Source organism: Chrysemys picta, chromosome 1 (genome assembly GCF_011386835.1).
Source record: "Chrysemys picta bellii isolate R12L10 chromosome 1, ASM1138683v2, whole genome shotgun sequence".
Taxonomy (NCBI): Eukaryota; Metazoa; Chordata; order Testudines; family Emydidae; genus Chrysemys; species Chrysemys picta.
The window spans coordinates 94,426,437-94,450,206 of NC_088791.1; the positions used below are offsets into that span (position 1 = coordinate 94,426,437).

The 23,770-nt window shown below is 44.1% G+C and overlaps 1 protein-coding gene across 5 annotated transcripts in view; it reads left to right on the forward strand.

Annotated features, from left to right (window-relative positions):
* Window positions 1–23,770, forward strand: part of FAM227A (family with sequence similarity 227 member A) — a 52,943-nt gene that overhangs the window by 25,264 nt on the left and 3,909 nt on the right. For 4 of the 5 annotated variants that reach the window (XM_042843546.2, XM_008179304.3, XM_008179306.4 and 1 more), the window contains 5 exons: window positions 1,464–1,543; window positions 5,399–5,501; window positions 5,888–6,012; window positions 20,956–21,113; window positions 23,193–23,345. In XM_042843546.2, the coding sequence (XP_042699480.1) occupies window positions 1,464–1,543; window positions 5,399–5,501; window positions 5,888–6,012; window positions 20,956–21,113; window positions 23,193–23,345 (619 nt within the window). Of the gene's footprint in view, window positions 1–1,463; window positions 1,544–5,398; window positions 5,502–5,887; window positions 6,013–12,020; window positions 15,642–20,955; window positions 21,114–23,192; window positions 23,346–23,770 lie in introns of those variants that run through there. The other variant, XM_065581001.1, reaches the window with a different exon arrangement.

Below are 23,770 nucleotides of genomic sequence, written 5' to 3' on the forward strand. Positions count from 1 at the left end.
GCCTGGGTTCATGTTGATATATTGTATCTGAGTGATGTATTTGTAAGCTGCCCTTTTGTCAGAGAGAACTGATAAATACTCATTTGCAACCAGAGCATCCTGGCTAAAGAACTTTTGAATGATTGGCGATGACCTGAGCTAAGCTGGGATAAGTGCTCTTTGCCAGCATGCAGATTTGCATTCAATTCTCTGTTTGTCTCTTATTCTCTGTTTCATCAGGCAACGGGAGAGCTGCAGGGACTATAGGAGTAGAGCTGCTTGGTTCTATAGGAGTAGTACTCTGCACTGCTGTGGGGGAGTTCTGGCTTCGTTCCCTGTCCTAGGTTCTCATTCCTCTCTGGGTCAGCAAGGGATGCAAGTGCTGGAGGGAAGCAGGGAGCACATTATGTTACTCATCAGTACCCACTCTGGCTAGCTTAGAAGTGGTTTTGACAGATCCCAAAGGGGATCCCATCCAAGGTCATGACATGTGTGATTGCAACAAGGGTGGTGCATTTAATAGGGATAAAGGAGAATATTCATCATTCTATAAGGAACACAAAGGACCTTAACAAATAGACTGTAAATACAGGGACAGAACCAAGATCTCATTCAGTGACTGCACTGAGTCCCAAGTAAACAGAGTTTTGTATAGAGCAGCGGTTCCCAAACTGGGGTTTGTGAACCACTGGGGGTTCATGAAATGTTACAGGGGGTTCTTGGGAAAAAATTCCCAAATGGCGGACAGAGCTGTTCCTAGGGACCTCAGGCAGCATGGGGCCAGCAGCCTGGAGCCCCTGAACTTCCAAGAGCTAAGCAGATCAAAGCAAGGATATCTATCACACTGAGGAGATTTCAACTTCAAGACTCCTTATAAGAAAAGGAAAGGGAGGTGGATTTGCTGTTTTTAAAATGAAATAGGCAGCTAGTGTTTTTTTTAAAATTATTATGAAGAACAGATTTAAGCTTCGTTGTAACGTGCATTGTTTGCCTGGACTGCTCAAGACCTGAATGCTTGTGTAGGAGGAACTCTTTGAGTTGACTTCTTAAATACCTTCCTGCTGTTTCACATCTGATACTCCTTGATGAAACATAAGAGCCTTGTCTTATAACAGGCTTATTCAAAGTGATACAAGCTACGAAAGTGAGATCTTGGAAGAGTGTTGCCATTTTCAGAATGTAATAAAAATACTGTAATAATAAATAATAATTAATAATAAATAGTATGTAATAAGCATGTCATAAAAACAAATTGTGTATTTCCAAGATCACTGCTTTTATAATTTATACACAGATAAAGGAGAAAATCCCTGGAAATATTCATTTTTAGGAGGGGGTTCGCGAGATTTGACATTTTCTTGAAAGGGGTTCACAGGTTGTTAAAGTTTGGGAACCACTGGTACAGAGTGTTCTCTCTAGCCAGACTTGGTCCTAGGTCACAGATTTAAAAATGATGAGCAATATGTGTAACTGTTTTTCCCCAGAATCCTCTGTCCCCTTTGCTTCCTCAAAGGCTTCTGACAACCCAGAAAAGACTCCTCAGCCATCCATTCAACCATACAAGGTAATGAGCATCTTGTTCATGAAGACATGCAACAAGGCAAGGGAGGATGTCCTAGAAATGGAGACATTTGAGACTGAAATAATCCATTTCACATCGTTTCATCTTTCCCCTTTCTCCAGCTAGTGCAGACTATTTCCCTGTTCTTTTGTCCAATTGGCTGTTAAATGACTTGGGAGAAGGGACTTTCCCCTCACCATTAGGAAAGGTTTCCTAATATCCATCTATTTTTTTTTAATCTTTGCTCATCTTCATCCCATTACTCTGAATTATGTTTTCCGTAAACACCTTGTACAATTCCTCTGCTATCCTGGGATTTACACTCAGAGGGTTTCCTTTACTAGCTAACCTTAGATCTTGATAATCGTTGCCCATAGTCTTACTCCCTGAGCCAAGGAAGAGCCTTCCCAAGAAACAAAGAAGTCAGAGAGGCAGGGGAGACAGACAGGCATGTTCCAAGTGCTTGAATATTACTAAGATTCACAAAATCTGAATACAGTACAATTCCTATTTTACAAAATAATTGGGGATTGAGGAGTTCATAACATTGAACACCTCAAAATTACAGTAGGTACAGTGAATAAGTTGCAGTATGATGTACTGCATTCCTTTCCTCTTCTCCTTCAAACTACTGCAAAGCGATTTCCAATGCATTGAAGGAATTGGAACATGAAGGGATGTTGACTTATTCTTTACTGACATCACTTTTGTTTAAATGATTTTTTTTCCTATCAGAAAAAATGATTCATATAACTGATCGTTCATAAGACTAGTGTTCATAAAATTGAGGTTCTGCTGTATTACAGGTGAAAGTTTACCATGATTAGAAACTCATATTTTGAAAAGATGTAGCGCAAGTGAAATGTGAGCACTCCATCTATAACTGTGGCTTTGAGTGTTTGGTTAAATGGAAAGATAGCTATTGTTTTTGCATTGCAGCAAGTAACTTTTCTTGGTGCTTAAAAGTGTTTTTAAAATGTTTTAAATAGCCACAATGGTAGGCACTGACCCAAGTGATTTGGTTGTACTCATCTCAAAAGTAGAAACAGACCGAAATCACAGTGTCTGCAGATTTAATTTTTGTTAAACGAAGAGGGAGATGAAGCAGCATGAATTATTTTATGAGTTAACGTACAATCACTTCTCACTATTTATTTGTTCATTCACTAGTAACCTAACACATTGCTTGTGTTCCAAGTTTAACCAGCTAGCAACCGTAACTTATTATTTATGGATTTTATGGAGCATGTCAGCATGCTCTGTCTTCCTCTGTTTTGTACAAGGCTGTCAAAGAACTTACCTTCTAAGTTAGAAGAACATATGAGAATTCCACATGCAAAGAAAGTGAAAGATCAAGTTCATAAAACACAAGGATCAAGATTTTCAAAATTAAGGAAGGAACTGTTAGGTGCTCCAATTTTGAAAATCTCGCTCCTTATTTTTGAGTCTAAGGTGAGGCTCCTATTTTTGAAAATCTTGGCCCAAGTGACCAGATGATGGACTGATGTAAAAGCAGTAATGTCTGTACTTAGATAAAAGGTGACAAGTATCTTAGAAATACCATAGATAAAACAGTTATCTTAGATTAGATATCAGAGTAGGTGTCTTTTTTCTTGCTTATAAATACATTTCTTTCTTTGGTAGATTAAGGAATATAGGACATAGGACTGGAAGAGACCTCCTGGGTCATCGAGTCCAGTCTCCTGTTAGTGTGGCACTCCTGTTATATAATCCCATTCATAAACTTGCCAAGCTCCATTTTAAAATTAGTTAGATTTTTTTGCACCCACACCTGTTATCGGGAGGCTGTTCCATAACCTCAGTCCTCTGAGAGTTTGAAACCTTCAAATGTCCAGCCTAAGGTTAACACTGATTTCCTGCCCGTATTAACATGGATGAGCTTTGCAGAATAGCAGTGTTTTAGGAGGGAGGAAAAGGTGGTTATTTGATGCACAAGAAGCAGGAAAGGTGTTCTGTGTATAAGGTCTTGTCTACACTTGAAATGCTACAGTGGCATAGCAGTAGTAGTGCTTCAGCGTTGACACTACTTATGCTGGTGGGAGGGGTTCTCCCATCGTTGTAGTTAATCCACCTCCCCAAGAGGCGGTAGCTAGGTTGACGGAAGAATTCTTAAGTTGACTTAGCACTGTCTACACTGGGGGTTACGTTGGTTTAACTATATCTCTCGGGTACGGATATTTCATAGAAGATGTAGATAAGAGTGGGAGGAAAAGTACAAAAGAGGTATTGAGAAGCATGGCATGGAAAGAGCACAGGCAGTGGGAGGCTGGTATTAAGTGAGATGTGGGCAGGGGCTGAATTTTGCAGAACCCTTGAATGAAAGGTTGAGAAAACTGAACTTGACACAGAAGCCAGTGATTGTGAAGAGATTCAAAGTGGGGAGTGACCTGATCGGAGCAGCATATTTTGCTTATGTACAGTGGGAGTGAATTGGGTTCCAGCTGACCTTTACTGTATTGCAAAGGATGTGTGTTGGGGGGGAGAGGGAGGGAGGAGGGAATGGATGATCAGTATTCAGGTCTGCCTGTTCCTTAGTAAATGGTATTCTTAGAAAAATAAGCTGAATACAGCCTATTGTATTTTGTTCATTTAATATAAGTAAAGCAGTCCTTCCAGTCCCCAGATCACTTTTATTGTTCTTTGGATCAATGTGTGAGCTGGAAGAAGCTTTGTGTACATCACAATATCCATTTTATCCAAGTGCATTGTTGCATATTCACAGATCCATAGATTCCAAGGCCAGAAGGGACCAGTGTGATCATCTAGTCTGACCTCTTGTATAACACAGGCCAAAGAACTTCCCCAAAATAATTCCTAGAGCAGATCTTTTAGAAAAAGGTCCAAACCTTGATTTAAAAATTGCCAGTAATAGAGAGTATCAGGGGGTAGCCATGTTTGCTGCTTTCACAGATCCAGACTAAGAGTCCTGTGACACCTTATAGACTAACAGACGTATTGGAGCATGAGCTTTCGTGGGTGAATACCCACTTCATCGGGCCATGCATCACCCACGAAAGCTCGTGCTCCAATACGTCTGTTAGTCTATAAGGTGCCACAGGACTCTTTACTGCTTTTACAGTGATAGAGAATCCACCATGACCCAGGGTAAATTGTTCCAGTGGTTAATTACTCTCACTGTTAAAAATTTATGCCTTATTGTCAGTCTGAATTTGTCTAGCCCAAGCAGGACCTATTGGTCACAGCCCAGCCTAGGATCTTGCCTCTGGAGAAAAGTATTTCCCTCACCCATACTGCTCTGTTGCTGGAGGGTGGCAAAGGGATGCCATGATTCACGGAGAAGCTATGTGGTGAAGGGATTTCTGGAGGAGATTCACCAAGTTACAAAATCGATTCACTTATAGATGTATGAAGTTAGATCTCCAGGCCAGCAGGATGGAAACTGGGAAAGAATGCTAGTTTGTTGCTCTTGAGCAAACTTGAATTGATGGCCTTTGAAGGAAGCCATTTCCAGACATTCTGCAGCCAGAGGCAGAGGGCTTCAGAAGGCTGGGGCATTTTAGGAAGTGTTCCCATCAGTCACTTTTCACTACACAGAGGATTCGGCAGCTGTCTTAGCTATCTACCAACCCACATAGTTACATTCTACCATTTCTCCTGTAGTTTCAATTGAAAGGCTATTTTTTATTTTCTTTCTTATGACTCTAATATGTAGTGTTGCTAGTAGAGACAGTATTTTCTCCTCAAAGGCAGTTATGTATCAGTGGGGGGCAAATGGCATTTTTCAGGAGGACAGAGAAGATTAAAGCACTAATCCTATCAACATGATGTATGAGTCCATTAAACTTTTTCCTTCCTTTCCTTCTTTCTTGGTCCCAGAAATCCATGTCTTTGGGCCAAACTGTTAACAAGTACCAACCTGATCAAACAAGCGTGGACCTTGACACCAAGGAAGTTGTACATGCATCTATGTCCTTGAAAGGTAAAGAATCTGGAAGAAAGATGAAACCTTCTTTGATTTATTCAGACTTTCTAAGGACTTGCTGTTTCATGATCTCCTTGCAATGTAATAGGTATGTGTTCCCTATATGACAAGTAGGAGTGAGTTTGTTCACCCCACTGATTTCTATTGATCAGAATATATCAGAGCTGCTTGTATGTATATGAGCTTTTTTTGTGTGTGGTTGAATTAGTGCAGTTGCTTCTTTTGGGATGGATTTATGGTGTGCATGTGTGTATCACTGCCCCCTACTACTTCTACTGAATCAGTCACGTCTTTATTCCGCTACTATATTGTTTTAAGAGACGTATGATAGCAACAGAATGGTGAGGAGATATCTTACAGCTGATGTTTCTTTCTTGCGCCAGGCATCAATCCTCATACCATGCCACATGATCTGCAGCCTGAAAAGGATGACCTGAAAAGTGCTTGGAAGCAGCCCCAACACACATTTGAAACAAGGCGGCTAAAGATCGCCCCCCTTCATAGAGAGGTAATGCTGTGCGTGGAGAGGGGATGGGAGAAGTTGTGACAGACTGAGTGAGGTTTTCCTCTCCTCTGGTACGGCACACATCTGCCGGTGCCTGTCTCATGCTGTTGATACCAAAATATCCTCAGAACTCCAGAAAGGAATCCTCACCAGCTACCCCAAGTGCTTGATTTTTAGTAAGGTTTTTGACCCAGTTCCATTGACAGTCTCATAAGCAAACTAGGGAAATACGATCTTGATGAAATTACTGTAAGGTGGGAGCACAACTGGTTGAAGGATTTTACTCAAGGGTAGTTATCAATGGTTTGCTGTCAAAATGGGAGGAGACATCTAGTGGGGTCCCACAGGGATCAGTCCTGGATCTGGTACTATTTAATATTTTCATTAATGACTTCGATAATGAAGTGAAGAGCATGCTTCTAAAATTTGCAGATGACACCAAGATGGGTGAAGTTGCAAGTATTTTGGAGGACAGGATTACAATTCAAAATGACCTTGACAAATTGGAGAACTGCTCTGAAATCAACAAGATGAAATTCAATAAAAACAAGTACTACACTTAGGAAGGAAAAATCAAAATCCCATCTATAAAATGGGGATTAACCGGCTAGGCCGTAGTACTGCTGAAAAGGATCTGGGGATTATAGTGGATCACAAATTGAATATGAGTCAACAATTTGATGCAGTTGCAAAAAGGCTAATATCATTCCCGGGTGTATTGACAGGAGTGTTGTATATAAGACACAAGAGGTAATTGGCTCACTCTACTCAGCATTGGTGAGGCCTCAGCAGGAGTACTATGTCCATTTCTGGTCACCATGCTTTAGGAAAGTTGTGGACAAATTGGACAGACTCCAGAGGAGAGCAACAAAAATCATAAAAGGTTTAGAAAACCTGACCTATGAGGAAAGGTTAACAAATACTGGCCATGTTTAGTCTTGAGAAAAGGAGACTGAATGAGGAGGGACCTGATAACAGTCTTCAAATATGTCAAGGGCTGTTATAAAAAGGAAGGTGATCATTTGTTTCAATCATTTGATCAGTGTCCACTGAAGGAAGAACATGAAGTAATGGGGTTAATCTGTAGCAAGGGAGATTTAGTTTTGATATTAGGAAAAGCTTTCTAACTATAAGGATAGTTCAATTCTAGAACAGGCTTCAAAGGGAGGTTATAGAATCTCCATCACTGGAGATTTTTAAGAACAGGCTGGACAAACACCTTCAGCATTGGTCTAGGTTTACTTGGTCCTGCCTCAGTGCAGAGGGCTGGACGTGATGATTTCTTGAGGTCACTTCCAGCCCTACATTTCTATGATTCTGTGGTTGTGGTGGTGGATTTGCACTAGCTAATACAGACAAATACTTGCTTTCCCAGGGCACATCCACATACCCTCCCTCTACAGCCTGCGTAAGTCCCCCATTAAGGTCCTCAATCTTCTGGCACAGAAAACTGTATGGGGAAGCATAGGTGCTGAGTTCTGCTGGCACCGGTGGGTGCTCAACCCCCCTCTGCCCGTGGCCCCGCCCCGACTCCACCCCTGCCCGCCCCCATTCCAACTCCTTCCCCAAAGTCTCCGCCCCAACTCTGCCCCCTCCATTCCCCTATTTGACTCCTTCCCCAAATTCCCACCCTGGCTCCTCCTCTTCCCCACCTCCTCCCCTGAGCGCGCCTGTGTTCCTGCTCCTCCCCCTCCATCCCGGAGCTTGTTACGCCATGAAACAGCTGTTTTGCGGCAGCAAGCGCTGGGACATAAGCAGAAGAGCAGGGACGTGGGCGCACTCAGGGGAGGAGGCGGGGGTGAGGAGGGGAGGGGAGCTTGGCTGCCGGTGAGTGCAGAGCACCCACTAATTTTTTCCCCGTGGGTGCTCCAGCCCCGTAGCATCCACGGAGTCGGTGCCTATGATGGGAAGCCCTTGTTCCCTCCTTCAACTCCCTCCCCTGGGAGCATGTACTATTACAGAGCTTAAATAACGAGGAGTCCTTGTGGTATCTTAGAGACTAACAAATTTATTTGGGCATAAGCTTTCGTGGGCTAGAACCTAACAATATAGATCACCTAACAATATTGTTAATCTATCCAGCTATACTCTTAGCCTGACAGAAGAGTCTGTCCTATCTCTGGGTCTTTCCTTCTGCCCCACCGCCCCCACAAACATGATACAATTCTGTGGTGACCTAGAATCCTACTTTTGACATCTCCGACTCAAGGAATATTTCCAACACACCACGGAACAGCACAATAACACACAGGAAGCTTCCTACCCACACTACAAAAAGAAGGATTCCGCGTGGACTCCTCCTGAAGGTCGAAACCACAGACTGGACTTCTGCATAGAGTGCTTCCGCCGACGTGCATGAGCTGAAATTGTGGAAAAGCATCACTTGCCCATAACCTCAGCCTTGCAGAACGCAATGCCATCCATAGCCTCAGAAACAAGTCTGACATCATAATAAAAAAGGCTGACAAAGGAGGTGCTGTAGTCATCATGAATAGGTCGGAATATGAACAAGAGGCTGCTAAACAACTCTCTGACACCACATTCTACAGGCCATTACCCTCTGACCCCACTGAGGATTATCAAAAGAAACTACACCATCTGCTCAAGAAACTTCCTAAAGAAGCACAGGAACAAATCTACACTGACACACCCCTAGAGCCCCGACCAGGGGTATTCTACCTGATACCCAAAATCCATAAACCTGGGAATCCTGGACACCCCATCTCAGGCATTGGCACCCTGATAGCAGGTTTATCTGGCTATGTAGACTCTCTCCTCAGGCCCTACGCTACCAGCACTCACAGCTATCTTCGAGACACCACTGACTTCCTGAGGAAACTACAATCCTTTGGTGATCTTCCAGAAAACACCATCCTAGCCACTTTGGATGTAGAAGCCCTCTACACCAACATTCCACACGAAGATGGACTACAAGCCATCAGGAATAGCATCCCTGATACCATCAGGCAAACCTGGTGGCTGAGCTTTGTGACTTTGTCCTCACCCACAACTATTTCAGATTTGGGGACAATTTATACCTTCAAGTCAGCGGAACTGCTATGGGTACCCGCATGGCCCCTCAGTATGCCAACATTTTTATGGCTGACTTAGAACAATGCTTCCTCAACTCTCGTCCCCTTACACTCCTACTCTACTTGCGCTTCATTGATGACATTTTCATCATCTGGACCCATGGGAAGGAGGCCCTTGAGGAATTCCACCAAGATTTCAACGATTTCCACCCTACCATCAATCTCAGCCTGGACCAGTCCACACAAGAGGTCCACTTCTTAGACACTACAGTGCTAATAAGCAATGGTCACATAAACACCACCCTATACCGGAAACCTACTGACCGCTATACTTACCTACATGCCTCCAGCTTTCATCCAGACCACATCACTTGATCCATTGTCTACAGCCAAGCTCTAAGATGCAACTTCATTTGCTTCAATCCCTCAGACAGAGACAAACACCTACAGAATCTCTATCAAGCATTCTTAAAACTGCAATACCCACCTGATGAAGTGAAGAAACAGATTGGCAGAGCCAGAAGGGTACCGGGAAATCACCTACTACAAGACAGGCCCAACAAAGAAAGTAACAGAATGCCACTAACCGTCATCTACAGCCCACAACTAAAACCTCTCCAGTGCATCATCAAGGATCTACAACCTATCCTGATGGATGATCCCTCACTCTCACAGACCTTGGGAGACAGGCCAGTCCTTGCCTACAGACAACTCCCCAGCCTGAAGCAAATACTCACCAGCAACTGCACACCACACAACAAAAACACCAACCCAGGAACCAAACCCTGCTACAAACCCCGGTCCCAACTCTGTCCACATATCTATTCAAAAGGGACACCATCAAAGAACCTAACACAGGAGTCTCAAACACGCGGCCCGCGGGGCTCTTGTGTGTGGCCCGCCAAGCTCCCCGCGCCCCCCCTGCCGCTTCCCGCACCCCTCCGCCCCTCTGCCGACCCGTGGGATTGCCTCCTGATGCTGCAAGCGCCACGCTGCTCTCTGAAGCAGCCGGCAGCACGCCCCTTCGGGCCGAGGGGAGGGGGAAGGAGGCAGAGGGCTCCGGCATTGCATCCTTCCAGGCACCGCCCCCCGCAGCTCCCATTGGCCGGAAACAGGGAACCACGGCCAGTGGGAGCTTCGTGGGAGGTACCTAGAAGAGCGGCAAGAGCCGCACAAGCAGGGAAGCCTGATCCCCTCCCCCTTCCCCAGGGGCTGCAGGGACACAGTTCCAGCTGCTTCCTGGAACGGAGTAGCGCAGAGCCGGGGGCCAAGGCAGGCAGGGAGCCTGCCCTGGCCCCAGTGAGCGCCGCTGCCACCCCGGAGCCGCTCTAGGTAAGCGGCACCAGGCTGGAGCTCACACCCTGAACCCCTCCTGCACCCCCAACTCCCTGCCCTGAGCCCCCTGCCACATCCCGCACCCCTCCTGCACCCCCAACTCCCTGCCCTGAGCCCCCTGTCGCATCCCGCATCCCTCCTGCACTCCCTGCCCTGAGTCACCTGCTGCACCCTACACCCCGACCCCCTGCTGCACCCCTCTTGTACCCCACACTCCAACTCCCAGCCCTGAGCACCCTGCACACCTCCTGCACTTCAACTCCCTGCCTTCAGCCCCCGCTGCACCCTGCACCCTTTCTGCACCCCCTGGGGGCAGCGTTGGGGTGGGGACTTCAGGAAAGGGATTGGAATGGGGCAGGGAAGGGGTGGGAAGAGGTGGGGCAAGGGCGGGGCCTAATTGGAAGGAGTGGAGTGGGGGCGGGGCCAGAGGCAGCGGAGGGGGGGGGGGTCAGTGATGTGGCCCTCAGGCCAATGCACTAGTCCTCATGCAGCCCTCGGGGTCATCTGAGTTTGAGACCCCTGACCTAACCACATCAGCCACACCATCCAGGGCTCGTTCACCTGCACATCTACCAATGTGATATATGCCATCATGTGCCAGCAATGCCCCTCTGCTGTGTACATTGGCCAAACTGGACAGTCTCTACGCAAAAGAATAAATAGACACAAATCTGACATCTAGAATCATAACATTCAAAAACAAGTAGGAGAACACTTTAGTCTCTCTGGTCACTCAATAACAGACCTAAAAGTGGCAGTTCTTCAACAACAAAAACTTTGAAAACAGACTCCAACATGAGGCTGCAGAACTGGAATTAATTTGCAAACTGGATACCATCAGATTAGGCCTGAATAAAGACTGGGAGTGGTTAGGTCATTACAAAACCTAAACTTATTTTCCCCAATACTAATTTTTTCCCTACTGTTACTCACACCTTCTTGTCAACTGTCTGTAATGGGCCACTCTCTTACCACTTCAAAAGTTATTTTTTCTCCCTTGGTATCCTGCTGTTAATTGATTTATCTCATTAGACTGGCCTCACACTTGGTAAAGTAACCCCCATCCTTTCATGTATTTATACCTGCTCCTGTATTTTCCACTCCATGCATCTGATGAAGTAGGTTCTAGGCCACAAAAGCTTATGCCCAAATAAATTTGTTAGTCTCTAAGGTGCCACAAGGACTCCTTGTTGTTTTTGCTGATACAGACTAACACAGCTACCACTCTGAAACAGAGCTTAAATAAACTCACAATACATTTGAATTATTTGAGAGCACAACTTCTCTAATATAGCACTCTGGGTTTATTTTCTTGTTCAGGTCAAGATAATACTGAAGTCAGTGGTTGTGCATTCTCCCACAACCAGCTTCCCTTTCCCTTTGATGCTTTTAATCTTTCTCACGCCCAGTCTGTTAACAGATTGTTGGATTCACAGTTCTTCCATTCCTAACACAGCAACCTCTCACATCCACTTTGCCATTGCTGCAGTAGCACTGTGATGGCTGGGGATGGGAATGTACTTATATAGTGAAATGTTCAATTAGAACCACCTCCCAGTGGCGCCCACAATATTTAATAATACTTTTAATCCGATAGTGTCTTCTGTTGGTGGATCTTAAAATTTGAGATTCTTTCTCTCTCAGATATTAAGTTTTCCTATGGAAAGTGGCCATCTGTGAAATGTGTTCTTAGACACCCTGCACCATCCATCTGCGGCAGCCTCCATGGCTCCTAAAGTAGCCAGGTGCCATCCAAACCATGTTATGGAAAAGACCATAGACAAAGGAGCAGAGAAAGGCATCAGATGAAAAGTACCAGAACATATTGAAGTCAATGGGAGCTGTGCATTTGCATCTGAGAGGCTGACTTAGCCCTTGAATTTGAAAGACACAATAAAAGCAACAGGAAGGCAGCAGAGGAGTTTATCATATACAGATCCAGAAGACTTTAATAAGTAGGCAGACTATTCAATGTGAGTGGCAGAAACACCTTGATTAAGCAAGATATTTTAAAAAAGAAAGAGAAAAAACTAGAAGAGTTATATCAGTGAATCACTGCATATGTAGTTTAAAACTGCAAGATTAATGAATTAACTGGGCTATTACTGCCATGTAAGGCATTGGAGGTGGCACAATGGGTAGAGAGGGATGATTTTAAAGTTAGCCATGAGTCTGAGAGCTAAAGAATGTTATTTTAAGCTTGCAATAACTGCATGGTGAGGCTGCTGATGTCTGAGATTTTTATGAATTGGAAAAGAGACTGCTCACAATCTCTTCTGGCCATCAGCCTGATACCATATGGAATGCAGATGAAATAAGATTGTGTGCAAACCACTGAAAAACAATCTTACTTGTAGAAGCAGCTGGCAAAGCCAAGGGTAAAAAACTGGCCAACAGAATAGTAGGTGGTATTACAGCATGACTGGTTAGAAAGAAAAGCTGCTTCTAACTGACAGTGCTACACAACATTGAATATTCCAAATGCACCAGTTACCTGGAGACACAATTAAAATGCTTGGATGACATCTACCATATGAAGTGATTCGTTTAATACTTCTAACAGTAAAACTCCAAAGGTGCTTGTTTATGAACAGTGTCACTAGTAATGTTTGATAGGCATCTTCCAAATGTGAATTTAAAAAAGGATTCCAATAAACTGCCCTTTATGTCGGCAATCAGTGAAATATGGGATAATCCAGAAGTTTAAAATCTTCTACAAGCTGCATTTAATGACAGCTCTAATATCTAAAATGGATTTCACTGAAAGTGACATATTGCTTACAAAACAAATGAACCTATTTGATGTAATTAGTCAGCCTACTCAATGGTAGGAGTACTGGACTTCTGAGAGTTGGAATACATTGAAGATAAAAATATTTCACGAACTATGATTTTTCTGGTTGACAACACACTGAATGCTGCTTTCCCAGATGATGATGGTGAAACTGCACAGCCTCATCTTGAATTAGTCACATTATACCTGCTGTAGATTATAGGAAAGCTTGAGGTTGCTTGTGAAGAAGTTAGAGTAGTGTTATCCCTTTGGCCTGAGCAGTTAGCCAATATTCAGGGCATTGCTAGGTTGTTACCTTTCGGAAGGAGAAATTGATGATGCAAGTCAGGTATTTATATGCAGCAGTCCTGTTTATTTACAAATATTGTACACAAAGTCTGTTTCCCTGAAGGCAGAAACAAACAGGAGGCAGTTTCCTTGTTTACAAATCCAGGTCTGCCTTTCCAACAAGCACTGTGCCCAGAAGAAGCTCTGTATCTCCGCTTTCTCCCAAGGTCATGATCACCACTGCTGCTCTTGCTTTTTCCTGTCATGCTCACAGACACACACCACTGCAACCAGTCAACCCCCTAGTCCCTGCTTTTGCAGTCAATTCAAGGGAAACACTAAACTGTGTGAGCCAAAGTTTCTGATCTGCCTTGCCATGCAGTTTATTGCCTTAGGTGATGCCTTAGGTCCCTTCCAGTCATACCATTCAGTGATTCTTATTGGTTAATTGCCCATTCCATTTAGCCTGAATGACAGGTAGTTAGTTCACCCATGGACTTTAACCAGGTCTGTGATTGCTCAAAGACATGCTTGATGGCAGCCAGTAACACTGCAGCGTAACAGTAGATTATGGAGACAGATGAAAATTCAGTAAAAGGTATAAAAAAGGAAGAAACCTATACTATATCTCTCTCGGTTTACCTACTCAAAGATTAAAACCTCCAGTACTGTCAATATCCTGAAATAGAGATTTCTGTGCAAAACACAATTTAAGTGATTTTTTTGCTTTAATGTTGCTAAATTACAAAATGTGATGGCATCAGCTTCCTCACTTCAGTAGAATCAATTATTTTTGTCAAAAGTGAAGAAAGCTGGTGTTTTGTGCACTGTCATAAATATATACTTTTAAATGTATTCACATAGGTTAAAATTAGGACTGTTAATTAATCGCAGTTAACTCGCGATTAACTAAAAAAAATCGCGATAAAAAAATAATCGCGATTTAAAAAATTAATCACAATTAATGGCAGTTTTAATCACACTGTTAAACAATAGAATACCAATTGAAATTTATTAAATATTGTGGATATTTTTCTACAGTTTAATATAGTATTCTAATTGAAATCAAAGTGTATATTATTTTTTATTACAAATATTTGCAATGTAAAAATGATAAACAAAAGAAATAATATTTTCACCTCATACAAGTACTGTAGTGCAATCTCTTTGTCATGAAAGTGCAACTTACAAAGGTAGATTTTTTTGTTTGTTACATAACTGCACTCAAAAACAAAATAATGTAAAACCTCAGAGCCTACAAGTCCACTCAGCCCTACTTCTTGTTCAGTCAATCGCTCAAACGAGTTTGTTTACATTTATCGGCGATAATGCTGCCCTCTTCTTATTTACAATGTCACCAGAAATTGAGAACAGGCATTTGCATGGCACTTTTGTAGCCGGCATTGCAAGGGATTTAGGTGCCAGATATGCTAAACATTGGTATTCCCTTTCATGCTTCGGCCACCATTCCAGAGGACATTCTTCCATGCTGATGACGCTTGTTTAAAAAAAATGTGTTAATTAAATTTGTGACTGAACTCCTTGGGGGAGAATTGTATGTCCCCTGCTCTGTTTTACCTGCATTCTGCCATATATTTCATGTTATAGCAGTCTTGAATGATGACCCAGCATATGTTGTTCATTTTAAGTACACTTTCACTGCAGATTTCACAAAACGCAAAGAAGGTACCAATGTGAGATTTCTAAAGATAGTTACAGCACTCGACTCAAGGTTTAAGAATCTGAAGTGCCTTCCAAAATCTGAGAAGGATGAGGTGTAGAGCATGCTTTCAGAAGTCTTAAAAGAGCAATGCTCCAATGTGGAAACTGGAGAACCCGAACCACCAAAAAAGAAAATCAACCTTCTGTTGGTGGCATCTGACTCAGATAATGAAAATGAACATGTGTCGGTCCACACTGCTTGGGATTGTTATCAAGCAGAACCTGTCATCAGCATGGATGCATGTCCCCCTGGAATGGTGGTTGAAGCATGAAAGGACATATGAATCTTTAGCGCATCTGGCACGTAAATATGTTGTGACGCTGGCTACAACAGTGCCATGAGAACGCATGTTCTCACTTTCAGGTGACGTAAACAAGAAGCAGGCAGCATTATCTCCTGCAAATATAAACAAAGTTGTTTGTCCAAGCGATTGGCTAAACAAGAAGAAGGACTGAGTGGACTTGCAAGCTCTAAAATTTTACATTGTTTTATTTTTGAATGCAGTTTTTTTTTTTTTACATAATTTTACATTTGTAAGTTCAACTTTCATGATAGATTGCACTACAGTACTTGAATTAGGTGAATTGAAAAATACTATTTCTTTTGTTTTTTTACAGTGCAAATACTTGTAATCAAAAATAAATATAAACTGAGCACTGTACATTTTGTATTCTGTGTTGTAATTGAAAGCAATATATTTGAAAATGTAGAAAACATCCCAAAATATTTAAATAAATGGTATTCTATTATTAACAGTGCGATTAAGTGTGATTAATCTTTTTAATCGCTTGACCGCCCTAGTTAAAATGTATTGAGCCCCAAACTTTGACTATGGCCAAGGAGTTCACGGAGCAGCTTGGGGGGCTGTGTGTGTGCATACGAATGGGTGCAATTAACTCATCTTTTCACTTCCCTGGTGCTGGCCTGCTTGTGCACTGAGCTGGCCCCTGAGGGCTGTTATAAATTATGCTAGCTGCCCGTGAGCCCAGGGAGCCGGTATGGCAGCCAGGGATTATTGGGGCTTGCCCTCTATACACTGGCTGCAGGGAGGGGTGAGCAGCAGAGGAGCCATTGTGCAAGCTCTGTGCCACCAGATGGTCTTTCTCTGCAAGTGTGATCGTCCCAGGGCTGGCTTCACTGGCTTTAGGTCCACTTTTTGCAAGTGCAGCAGCACAAGCATCCAGAATGCAGCCCAAAATTACTTTATCTTTCCTTTTTGAGTAAAACTTATACTCCTGAGGTAATTCTGCATCAACAAATTAAAAATTCTGTGCCAAAAAAAAAAAAATTCTGTGCACAATATTTTAAAATTCTGCAAATGTTATTTGTCAATAAATAAATGTGACTCCAGCATGGCAGTGGGGAGTACAGGCCACTGACTACATTGAGGTGGGAGATCACCCTGAAGCCACCACCTCCTCCAGTATAGGGACTCAGCAGTGAAGCTGCATCTGACTCTGACACAATGCAAGGGCTGGGCCTGCCCCAGAAACACCCTGAGGCCCTGTCCCTCTGCACCAGGTGCACCAGGCATGGGTGGGCAGGCTCAGCCCAGCAGGATCCAAGTGTGGAGGGGCTTATTGTGGGGGGATCCAGGTGTGGGGTGAGAGGTTTCTGTGTGGGGCAAGCTGGGTGTGGGTGGCTCAGTGGGAGATCTGGATGCACAGGAGCTCGTTGGGGGGTTCCGGGTGTAGGGCAATGGGATTCTGCAAGGGAACCATGTGAAGGTGGTTGGGGCTCAGCAGGGGGGATCTGGGTGTTGGGGCTCAGTGGGGAGGTCTGGGTGCAGGGTGAGTGAGGCTTGATGGGGTGGGGATCCAGATGCAGCTGGTTGGGGATCAGTGGGGTGGGGGTCTGGGTGTGGGGGGCTCATCAGAGGGGTCCAGGTGTAGGAGGGTAGGGCTTGTCAGGGTGAGGGTTTGATGGGCCTGCTTAATGGGGGAGCCCCAGCTGCTGATGAGGGGAAACTGCATGCCGGGTTCCCGCTTCCCCTATCCCCTTTTCTTCTCCATCCCCCTCCCCTCACTCCCACATTTAGCTCCCCCTGCCCTATTCCACCCCCTTCCTCCCCCACTGTCTCTTTCCCTTACCCCCCTTCCCCCATTTTCCCCACCCCCTGTGACGTTATTGACATGAACTGTGACCGTATAGATGATTGTTGCAACCAAGGTCCTATAGTTGCACCAAATCTTGTACAAAGAAGGTCAAGTAAGGTGTCCATGAAAAGGTTGTAATTTGCTGCTTATGATTATGCTGTCTTTATGTGTGTATCGTTTTTGTATGTGAAGTTATGAATATGGGCTATGTACTTGTATCTCAATGTGTTTGATTCTAAATACCATTAATGAAGCTTTTGGTCAGCTTCTTGAGAAAGAATTCTTAAGATTAAGTGCCCAATCAAGAAACACTTAACTGACAATGAACCTTAGGAAACTCTAATCCACATATGAGGAGCCTTCCTGGGAACGTTCAAGGTAGCATGTGAGCAATGGCTGCTCTACCTGTAAAGAACTGAGTCATGCAGGGACATGTGACTTGCCCATGTGACTCCAAACTCCATCTTGCTGCTGTGATTTTCCACAGTAAGAACAAAGGGGTGTCCTTCCACATGGCAGAGGATATAAAAAGCCGTGGAAATCCCTCCATTTTGTCTTCAATCCTGCTTCTTACCTCTGGAGGAATTTTGCTACAAACTGAAGCTCTGAACAATGGACTGAATGACCCATCCAAGCTGTGGATGTACTCCAGAGACTTGACTTAAGTCAGCAATTTATTCCATCACTGCTACAAGCCTGAACCAAGAACTTTGCCATTACTGTATATAATTGATTCCTTCAACCAATTTTAACTCTCATCTATATTTCTTTCTTTTTAAGAATAAACCTTTAGATTTTAGATTCTAAACGATTGGCAACAGCATGATTTGTGGGTAAGATCTAACTGGTATATTGACCTGGGTCTGGGGCTTGGTCCTTTGGGATCGGGAGAACCTTTTTTCTTTTACTGGGGCATTGGTTTTCATAACCATTCATCCCCATAAGGAGTGGTGCTGGTGGTGATACAAGGGAATTGGAGTATCTGAGGGAATTGCTTGTATGACTTCTGTTTAGCCAGTGGGGTGAAACCGAAGTCCTCTCTGTTTGGCTGGTTTGATGTGCCTTAGTAATAAAGGAACCCCAGCCTTGGTGTGACTGCCCTGCTCTAAGCAATTTGTCCTGAATCGATACTCTCAGCAGGGCCGGCTCTAGGCACCAGCAAAACAAGCTGGTGCTTGGGGTGGCACATTTTTAGGGGCGGCATGGCCGGCGCCAGAATGCCTTCCCAAAAAATGTGCCCCGGCCGCCCTAGCTCACCTCTGCTGCTGCTGCCACGGCGCGCGAAACAGCTGATTCGCACGCCGCTGCTCCTCCTCCCTCCCAGGCTCTCAAGCCTGGGAGGGAGGGGGAGCAGCGGCGCGCGAATCAGCTGTTTTGCGCGCCGCGGTGGCTCAGGGTCTCCCCCTCCTTCCCAGGCTCTCAAACCTGGCAGGGAGGGGGAGATCCCAAGCGGCCGTTTCGCGCGCCGCTGCTCCCCCTCCCTCCCAGGGGACGCTAACCTGGTGGGAAATAGCTGTTTGTCTGTGCAAAAAAGCAGTTTGTCTGTGAATGTTTCTGAATGTCTGTCTAATGTCTCAGAAGTAAATCTGAAATTAGATCAAGCCTAAAAAGAACTCATTGGTCAGGAAAATGTTTCTCAGGAGCACATCAAAGTGGATGGTCAGGTTAAAGCCCTAATTGAGGAAGAAAAGGGTAGATTTTTGATGGGTGATGAATTGTTGGCTATTACAGCTTGTAAAAGTAAACCTGAAAAAGGTGACTTTTGCTGGAAGTAGCTCAGTGTAGTGTGGAGAACAGCAGTTTATCTGGTAAGGAAGCTGCCCCACTCTCTCAGTATTTGTCTGTAACCAGCCCTGTGTGCTGGGACAAGGGAGAGGAGGACAAGAAAATGTTGGAAGAGCCTAGGCAGACTTGTAAGCTAATGGCTTTGTCTAATCAGCAGTTTGGGAAGGCAAGGTTAATGGAAGATGAGTGTCCTTCTACCTTACCTGTTGTCTGTGTGGAGAATGGTTACAGTGAAGGAAATGTGCTTCTGTCTGTTTGGGGTATTGACTTGCCTATGGAGGAAGCTACCCCAATCTCCAAGCAGTTGTCTGTGAACAGCCCTGTGTGCTGAGACAAGGGAAATGAGATCCCAAGCTGTGTGTTTGTTAAAGGGGAATGTTTCTCCAGCTCTTCTGGACAGAAAGTGCTTCTCAGTTTATGCTACTTGACAATTTATAAATAATTATCAGTGGTCCCAGAGTTGGTTCTGGATACAGCTAAAGCCCAGAAAGGGAATGGTCCTAAGTTTGTGTCTGCTAGGGAGAATGGCACACTGTAACTAGGTTGCATTCAGTTAGTGTTCTAGCAAAATCCCAGAGACCAGACAATTCTGGTGCTTGTATTTTGCCTGTTGCTAATGTGTTGCTGGGAAAGGGTGCAGCAACTCTGTCTGATCAGGGTGATACCCTAGCTGGGGAACAAGGAAAGCATAAAGGTGATTTGATTGTGTTGCCCACTGACAGTGTTGAAACTTGTAACAAGGAGGAAATGATTCCTAAGCCTATTGAGCCTGACAACTTGCAGGTTGCCAGTGACTGAGGAAAGTTGCAGAGGGAAAGAAAGTACCTCTTACCTTTTGTCTAGTGAGTCTATGAGCTTGCCTGAAAGGAGATTGTGTAAAAATTATCCTGATGGGCCAGAAATGATTCTGAATGTAAGTGAGACCCAGAAAGAGTCTGTTGTTGCTCAGGAAAATGTTCCTTTAGAGCAAGCCCTGGGTAAGAGGGTAAGGGCAGAATTTCTGTGAGGGGTGAATTGTTGCTTAGAGAAGCTCCTAGAGAAAGGAATCCTCATGGTAATCTGTGCAAGCAATTTGCTGTAACTGAAGGGTGTGGAAGTGATTTGATCAAGGAAGTTTCAGTTCCTAACAGCCAGAAATATTCTGTTGTGAATGGATCTACTGACTTTCCTTTTGAAAAATCCAGTGTGGATTGCTTAGAGAAGGTCTCAGATAAAATGAAAATTGTCAGGGAATTTGAACAACCCTATGACCAAGTGGCTGTGTTTGGCCAGTTTGTTGGGAAGACAATGGTGTTGAGACAGGAATGTCTCCATGCTGATTCTTTAAGTGAGCAGTCTGTGCTTCAGGGTCTGAGGACAGATTTGGTTACTGGTGTTTCAGAGCAGAACAGTTTTATAGCTGAATACTTAAAGATGCAGGGGAGAGCAAGCGAACTCTCACCCTCAGACTCTTTGGATTTGTGTGGTATCTCTGGCCTATTTTGTGTAGAGTTATGGTTTATTTGCTGATTTGGTGCACAGGATATATTAATACACAAAACTCTGCTTGGTCTTTGCAATACTAAAATCGAGTCTCTTCACTCCAATGTACAGTTTTTATAATGAAATCAGTTATTGTACATAAAAAATTACGTATTCTAGAATGGTTATTTCACAGCCACCTATTGTAATGTTATTAAGATGATGTTAAAAAAAATAGTGAACAGAGTTTGAGCATAGAAGTTTCTGGTTAAAGCTACACCGAAAATGAAATCCCAATGGTGCCTATGTGGACAGGTTTCACTGCATTTCCAATGGTTATATATTATCTTTCACTCAGAATATGAATCATTAGGGGCATTACATGCTTTATTCTTTGGACTTAGTTTTGATATAATTAATAGCCTCTTTTCTTTTGTTTCTTCCCCTCTCTAGTCACACCCAGCTTGTCAGGGTCCTGACTTCACTTGGCATCTCTTTAACATCAATGGACACAGCCCACTAATTCAGCACTTCCTCCAGAGCTATAATGTTGAACCACAGTCTGGACAAGACATCTTGATTCACAGGAGGGAGATCTGCAAGCCTATACCATATCCTTATGATCAACTCAGAGAAATTAGAGATGGAAAAATCTTGTTAGGTCACATTCTATCCATTCCCCAAGAAAGCAGGATTATTTCTTACAGCATATTATTGAATTTTTTCTGGGTTCAGTAGTAAATGTCTCAAGCTTTAGGGCTTTCCCCCCTTCCATTGAGAAACTATTCCACAAGCTAACAAACCTCATACTTTGTGTTTCCTGAAAGCCAGCCTGAATTAATCACCACTCATTTTCATCCAATTATTTCTAGTTCTAGCTTCTGACCATCTCACACAATTGTCTCCCTCTTTGTGTTTGTGCCCTTCATATTATTGTAGATGAGACTGACATCCCTTTCCTATACCCCTAGACATTGCTTAGCCAAGTTATACATATTTAGTTATTTTAAGCTCTCTTCATAAACCAGCCGTAGCCCCTTTATCATGTTTATAACGCCCTCTTATACGCTTCAGTGAGGAAAACCGAGAAAGGTCAGAGTCTGCTTATTCTCCTTCCCCAGTCGGTGGATTGCTGGTTTAGTCTGTGTGGCTGCAGAACTTTGTTCAGTTGCAGGACCAGATCTTAAGTTGATTATGGCTTCAAACTGCCAGAGACCAGATTGAGGAAGAGGTAGTATAAGAACACATTTATAGATTGGATCCACACCAGCTGGCCGATGTATAACCATACTGGTGGTAACCTTCAAGGGGATTGCTTTGCATTGAACGGAATCAGAGTGACAGGCTCTCACTAACAGAATAGGAAGGTTAAGAAAACAAATGTGGGAGGGAGAACCTGAATAAAATGGGAGATAAAATGCTGTCTAAAATTAGATTGGGGTTAAAATGCAAATATTTTTCTACTGGGAGTTTGAGTGCTCATAAAAATTAAGGGAGCAATGCCAGGAGGGAGTGTGACAGATTTACGTTACCAATCTGCCTGGGGCCACAGTTGATCAGGCAGGGGCCACAGGATCTTTTTGGGGAGGAGATGACGAGGCACACCAAGTGTATAAATTTTAAAGCTTTATTGATAAAATAATAAAATCACAGCAGAGAGTGCTGGGAATGCTCCCATGTCACTCAGGGGAAGAAAGAAAGCGTTAATGCCCCAAACCCTAACCCACCTTCATACTCACACACACACGACCCAGACTGGCCAAGTCTGGGTGTAACGTCAGAAGAAGAGTGTGGGGGAAGGTGGACGGGAGTGCTGTCCTGGGCCCAGGCCGTCCAAGGATCTGCTGTGCTCTCCAAGTTGCTTTAGCTCTCAGGAGGGTTTTTAAGTCCTGGGCTCCTTGGGGTGGGGGTTTTTGTTCAGGGCCCTCTGTTCCTGGTGCTCTTTGTACCAGTCCAAACAGGCTTGCTATGGCCTCCCTGGTTTCCCGGCTCCGGAGACTGTTTTCCCTTCTGTTGGCCTGTGCTGCTGTCATTTCATTCGCTCTCACTGTTCTCGCTGTGATCTCTGCAGCTCTGTGTCTCAACTTAGTTCTTCTCTTCTCACCGCTGGTCGGGGGTTGGACTTCGCCCCTTCTGTCTTGGCAGGTAGCAGCTGGCCTTGGGCTGGAGTTAGCTTATCTTCGGACTGAACTTGCTAGCTGCAGTGTTGAATTAACCCATTCTCTGCTTTCTTCTTTCTCTCCCCCCCTCGGCCTCTCGTACCTGCAAAGGAAACTTCCACTCCCCACTCACACACCTTTGACCCTCCCCAAAATGCTTTGTGATGCTAGCAACAGGGTTAGCAATATACAATGCTGATCTGCCTTCCCAAGGGACTCCCTGAGGGAGGGGGCCTTGGGATGTGACAGGAGGCTCAGCCTTTACCACCCTTGCTCCTTTGATCCTAACCATGAAGATCCCCTGCTATTCTAATCCTAACTTCCCTGACATAAAGCTCTGCCAGTATGCCCCAATCCTGACCGTAAATGTCCTGTGCTATTCCAGTCCTGAGCTCCCCATCCCCTGCCTGCTACAGCTCTACTAATTCATCTCAGTCCTAACTTATGCATCCCCTATTGTTCCTCTCAAATGTCCTTTAGCAAAGAAAAAACAAACCAGACAATATTTTTTTCTTTTACGTTTCAAATTATGGAGTCCACCCCAACCTATGCAGATGTGATCCGACAAGGTTTTAATCATATTCACCATCTGGACAATGCCTTCAAAACAGTGCACCAGAGACACTGCAGAGAAATGAAGGATTTTGACCAGCACCAGTGGAAGGAGAAGCAAGAATTCCTCAGGTACAAAAATGAGTGTAGTTTCATTCTAGCATATTCTGTGATTATCTGAACCCAACTGGTGATTTCCTTGTCTGCCACAGGGGAAACCTGTTAGCTAACGTTGATTCCAGAGGCGTTTTGGGGCATGAGGAAATATGGGGATGGCTTTGTGCAGCTAGTTATTCCAGGGGGCTACAGAGATGCAATGTAGTGTTTTTCTGATGTTGCTTTAGGTGGAATCTGTGAGCTAATGCTCATCCAAAGGAGTTTGAGAATATAGTTTGTTTTGGAAGGGTGATCATGAATTTTGGTGAGGGTAACAGGGTGATTAAGAGAGTGAGTTTGGAGGGTGTGTGGAATGCAGAGCTTTAAATGTTTATGGATTTGGGGATACAGGGGTTAGCTAATGTCAATTCCAAAGTGGTGAAGAAATCCACTCCTAAACT